At 30.1% G+C, this 10,521-nt stretch overlaps 1 protein-coding gene across 1 annotated transcript; it reads left to right on the top strand.

Annotated features, from left to right (window-relative positions):
- Nucleotides 1–6,549: 6,549 nt before the first annotated feature.
- LOC145846924 (uncharacterized) lies at nucleotides 6,550–10,446 on the top strand. Its single transcript, XM_082953456.1, has 4 exons — nucleotides 6,550–6,672; nucleotides 8,191–8,715; nucleotides 8,834–9,229; nucleotides 9,451–10,446. The coding sequence occupies exons 1-4, from the start codon at nucleotides 6,550–6,552 to the stop codon at nucleotides 10,444–10,446; spliced, it is 2,040 nt and encodes a 679-aa protein (XP_082809582.1).
- Nucleotides 10,447–10,521: the final 75 nt, after the last annotated feature.

Genomic DNA, 10,521 nt, shown 5'->3' with positions numbered 1-10,521 from the left:
TAAAAAAAATTGTAAAAAAAATTATTTACCCTCTATGCCCGTAAGTAAAAAAATAAACACATTGTGTATGAGAATCTAACTCTCTTTTAAGAATAGCTTGTTGAAAAGGACAACAATTAATAATGTAATAATAAAAATGGGAAGGGGTCAAACATGCACAAAGACACTTTTGCACAAAGGATCAAATATGCACAAAGGGTCACTTTTGCCCAAAGACACTTTTGCATTGAGGGTCACTTTCACACTAAGGGTCATTTTTGCACGAGAGTATTAAAAAAATTAAAAAAAAAGTATATATAAAAATAGATAAAAAAGAAGAAATAAAAATAAGTTACCAACCGAAGGGTAAGGGGTAACAGTGATAGTAAAAATAATGATAAAAAAAATAACTAATAAAAAAAAAAAAAAATAACTTACTAAATAAAAAAATTGAAAAAAATATCAACAGAGGGTAAGGATTAGGGGTAACAGTGATAGTAGATATAAAAAACAAACAATAACTAATAAAAAGTACTAAACAAAAGAAAAAAGTATTAATAAGATTAACGAAAAAAAAAGTTACCAACCAAGGGTAAGGATTAGAGGTCAAGTGGTAGCAAAAAAAAAAATTAATAAAATAAAATAAAAGAAAAAATAGAATAAACTTTTAAAAAAATTCAACTTGTGCAAAAGTGACCCCACAAGCATAAGTGATACTTTATGCAAAAGTGTCCCTTTGTGCATATTTGACTTCTAACTAATAAAAATAGGTACCTAACAGAAAGATAAGTAGTCTATCTACTGTTTAAAGTACCTGATGAAAGTTAGTAAAAAACTTATCATAAAAATAAAAGAATATATATTGTGGAATCTCTGAAATCAGTTTACGTTTCTTAAATTGTTGCTTTTTTAGCTTTATCTATTATGACTACTTAAAAATCTATTAAAAAAAGTTAAAACTTTAACTTTAAACTGACTTGGCAATCAAATATAATACAAAATGTTTTTGTTTTAAATAAAATGGTTTAACCTAATTTCTCTGAGATATGATACAGTAAAAAAATGTCTAACAAAACTTTTCTAAATGATTAAATAAAAAAATAACTTAAAAAATAAGAACACTTAAGTTAAAAAAACATTTAAAAAAACTTCTTATAAGATTGCAGCAACAAGGCAACTTGAAAGTTTATCAACTTGAGTAGATTTTTTTATTCAAAAATAAACGACGATGGGTGGCGAACTGTGTCCTGTTTATATTATAAACTGAATGCCGCCATAAAAGATAAAATTTCAGGGTTTGACATTGAGAGTAAAAAGTTATCTAATGATTGTTTCCTTAAACTTAATTTTAAATTATAAGTAGACCCTTAAGCCTGTAATTTCAAAAACCTGGAAGAAATTTTGAAAACTTGGAGAAAATTTGCCAAAAAAATTTTGCCACCATGTTTGATTTTATTATAACTAAGCTAAAGATTGCTTATTACTGATTTTTAAAATTCAAAATAATTTTTGGTTATAGTTGAAGACTACAATAAATTCCTTAAGGAAGCCGAAAACTAAAAAAGCAAAAAAGACTATTCCATTAAAATTTTATCTCCCATGTTTTTTGATATAATTACCTGAAACTTTAAGGAAGTGTTCTTTCCAATACTAAAAACGTTCTGTAGTCACAAAATTAGAAAATAGAACAAAAATTAAAAAAAAAAAACCTAATTTATTATTTTTAGTCTTCCATATGGAACCTGTTGTAGTCTCCAACTTTGACATGCTATATTTCACAAATTGTTTTCAGTTTTTAAAATTTGTAAAAAGCAGCTTGTAGCTTAGTAGAAATCAACAAAACAAGATGAAACTGTAAAAAAAAGTTATTTACACTGATTATGCCCTTAACAAAGTCTTTTTACAAATGTGTACGTAAACTACTATTAAAAATGGACTGATACAGCAAATAAGATAATTTTTTTCTGAAGTGTATTTTAATACTAAATGGTGGGAAAATGTTCCCTAAAAAAACAAAACTCCTCACTTTTAAACTTATGAGTGAAAATAAAAGTCACATGCTTTATACATTATTTAAAAACCTTGTAAACCAATGAACCAATCTATCTTTCAATAAACCTGTTTTCAGCTGCAATAACTTACCAAATTTCTTCTCCAAAGCTCTCAAATACTGCAAGCAAGTTCTTTAGCAGTTTATTTTCCCAAGCTTTAACAAAGAAAAACTTTTCAAAGACTCTACAGTTGTGTGTTGTGAGCTAAAGATCTCAGTTTTCAACAAAGACCAAACACTCGAATCAATTGGCTTGAAGTCATGCAATGAAGGAAACCTCAGTTTTTTGCTCTTAATCAGCAAGTAATTGTTTCTGTACAAAGTTTTGGTTTTGTTACAGATGTGAGAGAGAGCACCATTCCTTTGAAAAGTGAAATCTTCATTTTCAAAGTGTTATTTTATATATTACACAAGGCTGAAGCCAACATGTCAACAATATACACATTTGTGTTAACTTTTGAACCCTATTTCACAAAAATCAACACTGATTATGAGGCTTTTTTACTGCAGACCAAACATTAACAAATGATGACTTGTGATGACAATAAACAGGTAAATCTTTTAGTTATATTCCGCATTCTCTTTATTTGTGAATGAGCATTGCTTCTCCACAACGTATTTTTTTTTTTATTAAAGCAATTTTGTACAGTGATGCTACTTTAGTTTAAATAATATTTGAGATCAATCTTTACAATTTTCTTCATTGATTTTGAATTATTCTTTAAATCCCAAGTCGTCCTAACCCTTTCTCAAACTGCTTATATTTTGTTCTTTGTACAACTAGCAAGGATGTCTGCTTTTGGGATGATCTTTTGTGTTCTGAGCTCTTTCTACTTCATCACTACATCATAAACTGTTGATCTTGGTACTATTAGCTGCTGTATCTATCTCTGATATGGGAATCCCTGCACAATAAAGTCCAATAGTAGCATAATGCTTTGTAATTACAGCAGCAAATTATAATTAATTTATTAAATATAGCTGAGCTGGAATTAAGTCTACCAACACAGTTAGTATATTTGTCAAAATTTTAACAAGGGCTATAAAAAAGTACTAAAACTTTAAATGTAAAAACAACTCTGATTATATTTTCCCTACCATGTTATTTAAAACTTAAGTTTAAAGTTTTGGGTATTCTATTAAAAAGGTTTTTATTGTTTTTAAAACTTCTATAACCTACTTAAACCTAAAGTTTTGTTTAAAATTTTTTAATAAAGCAAATTGATGAAGCTCCAATTTTTTTTTATTTTAAAAATTGAAACATTGGTAACAAAAAATAATTCCTTCAAAGTGATTGCCATCAAATAGCGTATTTCATTAGTTAATGAAGCAATTAGAAGTTGTTCTTTTATCACATCTTTATCATTCTAGTTCACTTAAATAGTCAAGTCTGCATAAGATAATGCAGCATCTGCAGCTAAATTAGTTTTACCAGGGAACTTAAGAACTTCAAATAGTGGTTTCAGTTTGCACTGTTTGAGTATAATAGTAGAGTTATTTTGGATTTTATTTAAGGCACAGTCACCAAAAGTTTTTACTTATAACCAAAACAGTCACCAAAAGTTTTTACTTATAACCAATACAGAATATGTATTAAAATACTTATTTACTTATAATGCATATTATGTATTGGTTATAAGTAAAAACTTTTGGTGACTGTGCCTTAAACAAAATTCAAAATAACCCTTCTGTTATCCTTAAACAGTGCTAGCTGAAACCGCTCTTTGAAGTTCATAAGTTGCCTGGTAAAACTAATTTAGCTGCAGACCTGCAAGCATAAATTACTAACCGTTGGTGAAGTTGTCTTGTAACCAAATGTTACAATTGTAGTATTTCCTGCACCAGAAAGAAACATAAACCTTGCTTTGACCACTCTGGTCCCAAAATCAAAAACAGTATTAATAAGTCTAAATGTATTATTGTAATATAATTAAGTCTTATTATTTATAAAAAAATGTTATTTTTTATGTATTTGTTTAAAATTTTTTGCTATTTTTAAGGTTAAAAACAAATATGAGTTATAAAATTAAAAGAGCAAATTTAGAAGATTGTCCGAAAGTTTTAAAGTTGATAGAAAACAGCTTTACTTCAAAAAGTCTTGGAAACTTTAAACTTACTCTTGATAGCCTTCAAAAAAATGGTTTTGGAAAGAATCAAATATTTTATCTACATGTTGTAGCAAAATATCCAGAAGATATACTGATAGGTTACTCAATTTCTTCAATAAGATGTACAACTTGGCGTGGTAGAGAAGTTTATGTTGAAGATCTATATATTGCAAATAATCAAGTAGCTAATGATTTAAAAAAAAAGCTACTCAAAACAGTTTGTAGTTTTGCAAAAAATATGAACTGCAATAGTATGACTCTAGCATGTCCTGTAAATGATTTAAATGTTTATTGTTTCTATTTAAAACTCAATGCAGATGATATTACTATAGCTGAAAACTGTCATTACTTGTGTTTTAAATCAATTAAAAGTTTATGTGATTGAAACTATCAAAGTATATTAAAACTGATTTTTTGTTTTAAAAATTACTAAAAACTTTTTTTTTTGGTTTCATTTATAAATTCGAGAGGTGGTTTGCAAAATTTCAATGTTTGTTCTATGATCAAATATGAAACAACATAAATTAAGTTTTTCAATACTGCTTTATACTAATATAAATTTTGATTTTTTTAATTTTATCTTATTCTCTATTAACTTAGTAAATTATTTTAAATCTAGTTTGAATTTTTATATTTTTTTTTGTTTACTTTAACTAAAAACTTGATCTATATGCAGTATACAAAAAATGTATAAAATACAGTTTTACAATGTATGAAGCAAAGCAAATAATATGTTTTTATAAAAATGATAAGTTCCAGTTGATGCCATCAGAGATTCTAAGCATTTTATTCAATAATAATATTTGATCTTATAAAAAACTTTAAACATGAATAACAAATTAGTTTTTATTGATATTTATAACTTAAATTATTTTTTCGAGAAATGCTTTGTGTAAAGTTTACATTGCAGACGAATGAAAGAACATTGTCTTTATTGTCAGTTTTCTTGAAAGTATGAAAATTTATCTTCTAAAAGGTTTTTATCTAAACTATATTTGCAAATTTTTTTTGTATACTTTGAAACAAATATTTAATTTGAATTTATTTGAATATATTTAAATTTAAAAAATAAGTTATAACTAAAGCTTTACAAAAACTTCAGAAATTTGATAATTATTTTTTTATGAAAGTACTGAGAGAGTTTTAAAACAATTAAATTGTATAGAATAGAGATTTTTAATGAATTTTTTTTTCTTATTTTAGTTTTATCATACTTTTTAGTTTTAGTTCTTGTGTATGAATCCTATTGAACTCTTCAACTTTGGTTGTTTTATTTCAAAGGTGTTGTTATTTAAGTCAATGACTGTAAGTAAAAACTTTGTTTTTGGCCTTCTTCTGTTATGTTCAAAATGACATTACATTATTTTAAACTGTTAACTTAGTTTTGGTTAGTTTAAATATGATTTTTTTTAATGAAATTATATTAATGTTTAAAGTTTTATACTTGTTAAAAACAGTTTGAAATTTTTAAAGATATTTTTTTTAGTATGTTTCTTAATGTAAGAATATAACTGAGATTGTTTTTTGTTTTGAACTTTTTTTAATAAATTTTCTTCATTATACATTTATTTCCACTTTAGCAATTTATTGTATAGTATTTTTTATTAAAAATAATACCTTAAAATAACTCAAAAGCAGTGTTTTTTTATTAAAGGAGTCTAAAGACAGTATTATTTTAAGTAAGATTTGTATAATTTTGTATCAGAGAACTTGTTATAAAATTTATCTTTAAGTAATTTTATACGGTTGTACAGGCTTTTAAAAATTTTTATTTAACTCTTAAAGCTTAAGTTTTTTAGAAATATATATATTTTTAATTAAAATTGTATTAGTTTTTATTTTTCAATTATCAGTTAGTATTAGGTTTGTTTTCGTTATAGATTTTAGTTTGTATACTAAAAAGTACTAATGAAGATTGAGTTTGTTTTAGCAGCAGTAGTGGTGATCTGTCAAGGTTACCCAAAAGTAAATATGACTCGTAAATTTCTTAACTCATCACTGTACAAAATCAACATGTGTGATGTTTGCAGTCATGACAGTAATCAGCTATTTTTCAACAGTACACCAGTAGAAAATAACGCTGTTTCTTGTGTAATGACTCACGAAAGGTGTGCTTATGATAAACAAAGTAAAAATTTAACTCCAGAGCATCCAAGAACTATTAAACATTTTAGGCTCAAAGATGCCAACTTGATTATAAGAAATAACTCTATTATTAGAAGTAATTTAAAAAAGTATGTTGTTTTTGGACCACCTTATAATCAATATATTGAATATATAAATGGTTTTACTTTACAGTTTGATAAAAACTCTTCCATCAATATTTGTTTAGATAATAAACTTGATTTTATCAAAAACAAAGGACTACATTTTCAGTTTGATTGCTTCTCTAGGTACATTAAACATTCAACAATGGCTGACAGACTTCTCAATGTAGACATTAGAACTATGTACAACGGCTATTTATCTAAACCTCTTCATTTAACAACTCATGAACCCATTCAAAATGTAAATAAAGCTGGCGGGAAAGATGAAGTTAGTTTCGATTTAGCCACTGCATCACTAATAGGAATTACTTTTGTTGCACTTTTTACTGCTTTTTTAGTTTACTGCAACTCAATCAACTTGGTGAATAATTATTGTAAATTAAATACCATGAGACCTATAATTAAAAAAGAAACAAATTTATCCAAAAATTCTGACTTAAACAGGGAAATTTTTCATAATGGTGTTTTGTCCAGTAAAACTGAGCAAGTTCTTGTTTTTGTGACTGAAAAAGAGCATGAATGTTTGAAACACTTAATAATGCTTTTTTGCAGTGTTTTGCGGGAATATGGTGTTGATGCATGGTGCAACATTGCTAGCCAAAATTTGTTGCTGAACAGGAGTCTGTTTATAGAAAGTATTGTAGAAAATGAAAATCTTAAAGTTTTACTATTTTGGACACCCAAATGCGAAGAAGCTTGTTTGGATTTGAGCAGTACTTTAACTCTACTGCTTGACCGAGTTAAAGTAGACATAATAAGTTTTAATAAAAGTTTCAACAAGTATGCTTTTGTAACATTTGATAACTTCAATAAGCAAAACATCCTTCCGAAAACTTTTCAACAAAAGGCCAAAACATTTACATTACCAAGCAGCTTTAATGACATATACTTTTGGCTTAATGATATTGAACAGTTTTCAGCTGATCATCAAGTTAGTTTTGAAAAACCTATTGTTTACTCCAGCACAGTTGGAAAGGAGTTTTTAAGACAAATGAAAAATTTATCTTCTGATTACTTGTTAAAGTCAAGCAAAAAAACGTATGATTATCAGCTGAACATAAGTAGATAAACTGAAGACCTATAAATTTGTTTTAAAGGCTAGTTTTAAGTTAGATTTATTTGACAGTTTTATTTGTAGAAAGGACAAAGTTTTCTACTAACAATAAAAAATTTACCACCTGAAATAAGTTTAAAACTTTTCGCTTACTTTTTGTAAAGTAAAAAAAAATAGTTAGTTTTAAGCTGATTCTATTTATTTATGTAGTTGGTTTGTTAAATTAAAAAAAAAATACTAAGAGTTCATTTTAATACTTCAATTTATACATGTGTTATAGTACAAATATTACTTGAACATATCTTTTATTATTTAAGTTTTAGTTTTCCTAACATAAGCAATTGCTTAAGATATGTAGAAATAAAACCTTGTTTCTTATATGTTTAAGAACATTTTCTCTTGATAGATCTCTACAGTTTTTTTAAATTTATGGTTGAATATGCGTTAAGTTTAATTTTAAGTTAGAATTAAATTCTATATAAACTTACTTTATTAAAATACTTTTATTAACTTTGTATGAAAACGATTGTAATTTGTAGGACCGTAAAAATATTTTATAGTACTAAAGAAAAATATTGTTTGTTCTGTGTGTTTTTAGTTTAAAGTTCACATTTAAAATGTTATGTTTAAGTTGTTTAAAGTGTTCAGTAGATAAGTTCTTACACTGTATAGAATCTTAAGTTTGAAAACTTACTGTCTAAGTATATTTTCATCCGCTTTTATTTTTGCCAGGTTTTTTTTACAGTGAACATGATCATCAAAATTTTAACTATCATTTCTCTGATGCAAGCAACTTTTACAAGTGGTTTTGAAGTGAACTTGTGCGACTTGTGTCATCAGAATACAAAACAGCCAGAGTTTAGCGAAACTTCGGTAAATAACTCAGAATTTTCTTGTTACATTTTTCCACTTGACAAAAATATTTCATGCGCCACTTCTAAAAACAACTCGGACGACGTTAAACCTGAACCGCCAACTGATTTGACGCTTTTTTGGTACAAAAATAAACATATCTACCTTGCAAAAGAATCAAATGACAGTGCTTTGTTTGATTTGAACATCACTTTTGGCCCTCCGCAGAATGCACTCATTGATTATGTGGAAGGTTTTAGACTGGACTTTGGTGACTCGGCTGTGGATGTATGCTTGGGTAATCGACTTAACTACTTTAAAAACCGGGACCTTGCTTTAAACTTTGATTGTTTTACAAACTTCACAGACGAAGTCTTTGAGCCTGGTCGAAATTACAAAGTTAAAGTAAGATCTTATTTTTTCTATATTTCATTTTACAAAGTATTTAGTAACATTTTAGTACTAAGTGATAATAATTACAAATAAAAGTTCTAATTCAAATTGCAATTATACTTTTTGCTAGATAACAACTCTGAATCAAAATCGCTTCTCCAACCCTTTAGAAATCGATGAAATTTCATACAGCTGTGCGGAAAGGGCGGCCGCAACGTTTGAAAGCTGCCAACGAAATACTATCATCACTAAATTCAACAAAGTCTACTCGAAAACTAAAGGGTCAACTATCGCAATAGTCAGCGCTTGTTCTTTTTTATTCGTTACAGTTGCTCTGTGTTTGTTTCGAAACGGTTCCCACAAACGTCTGAGTTTCTGGGTGCAGACGAGATTGAGAGACAAGAAAAGTTCAAACTCCGCCTCGGCGGGTAGAGAAAAAGTGTTGACCACAGAAGAAATTTCAAATCAGCGTAAAAAGAAAATTTTGATCTTTGTGTACGAGAGTGAGTGCGACTATATGCGCAAGGTTATTTTAGTTTCATGATCTCTGCATTTGATTTTTACTTTTTTAATTAATTGTTATAAACTTATAATCAAGTTTATAATCAAATCTAACAAAATCAGTTTGCAAAGTACATTATTTCTTTATTTAACTAAAGTACTTTAACTACGAACTTGTTTCGGTAGCATCTGTATTAACAAACTATTGGCTAGTAATATGAGTATTTATATACAAATTTATTCCAGGTAGTATGGATGTTCTGCAGCATATTGCGCGAGTTCGGCATCAACGCCACGTGCAACCTGATGGAGAACGAGGCGGAGGTGTGCCGCACCAGCTTCTACGACCGACTCCTGCGCGACCCCGACCTCAAAGTCCTGGTCCTTTGGACGCCCCTTGCGAGGCGCCTGTGGTCGGGAAAACGTGCCGACACCTCTGTGAGCTTCTGGGAGCTGATCGACAACGTGAAAAGGGAGCTGATCGACCATCCGACGACCAAGAAGTTCGCCTTTGCCGTGTTCGAGCAGACCGGAGGGGTGGACTGCGTGCCTCAAGACTTAAAATTGCGCGCCAAGTCCTTCGTTCTGCCCGACTGCTTGAAGCAGATGTACTTCTGGCTGGTCGAGGTGGAGCAGTTCACGCCCGAGGGCCAGCGCAGCTTTGACACGTTGAACTACGACGAGCACGAGAATGGGCACGACTTTATCAAGCACGTGAGAGAGCTGCAAGCCAACTACACTGAGCACCCGACGCCAAAGTTCCTGCCGCCCACCGAGTCAATTCGCACTTCAGTAGATTACTCCACGACCTACGACACGGACACCGACGTCCACTTGCAGTTTAATGAAAACCATAAGTCCACGTTTTACGCCGAGAAGCTTATGACGACCAACGAGCAGCCTACTTACTACGCGAGCACGGAGAGCGTGGACCCCCTGGCGGATGCGGGCATGCTGCCGACTGACATCTACAGCACAAACAACCAGTCGACGGCTGAGTACCTGGCCAGCTCCCGCTCTTCCGAAAGCAGTTTTGATCGAGAGTCGGTCGAGCTGCAATCGGAAAATTCTTTTTGGCTGAGAGACCCGCAGCAGGATCTTGACAGGCAGCTTTTGGAGGCGCAGGAGGAGCACAAGCTGTGTGAGTCGGTGACGCGGGTGGTGAGCGACGGGAGGGGGTCCGAATCGGTGAGCTCCGCGGGAAGTGACGAGAGCTTGATCGCTGAAGCGTTCAAATTTTGAACGAGTTGCGCGATCACCGAGTTCCTTCGTTTTGAACTGAAGCCGGTCGGAGAGTTTTTAAAGGTTGGTGGGTTG

The sequence above is a fragment of the Thalia democratica genome, unplaced genomic scaffold (assembly GCF_965202585.1).
Source record: "Thalia democratica unplaced genomic scaffold, ktThaDemo2.hap1.1 HAP1_SCAFFOLD_716, whole genome shotgun sequence".
Classification (NCBI taxonomy): Eukaryota; Metazoa; Chordata; class Thaliacea; order Salpida; family Salpidae; genus Thalia; species Thalia democratica.
This window is presented reverse-complemented; position numbering and strand designations above follow the sequence as displayed.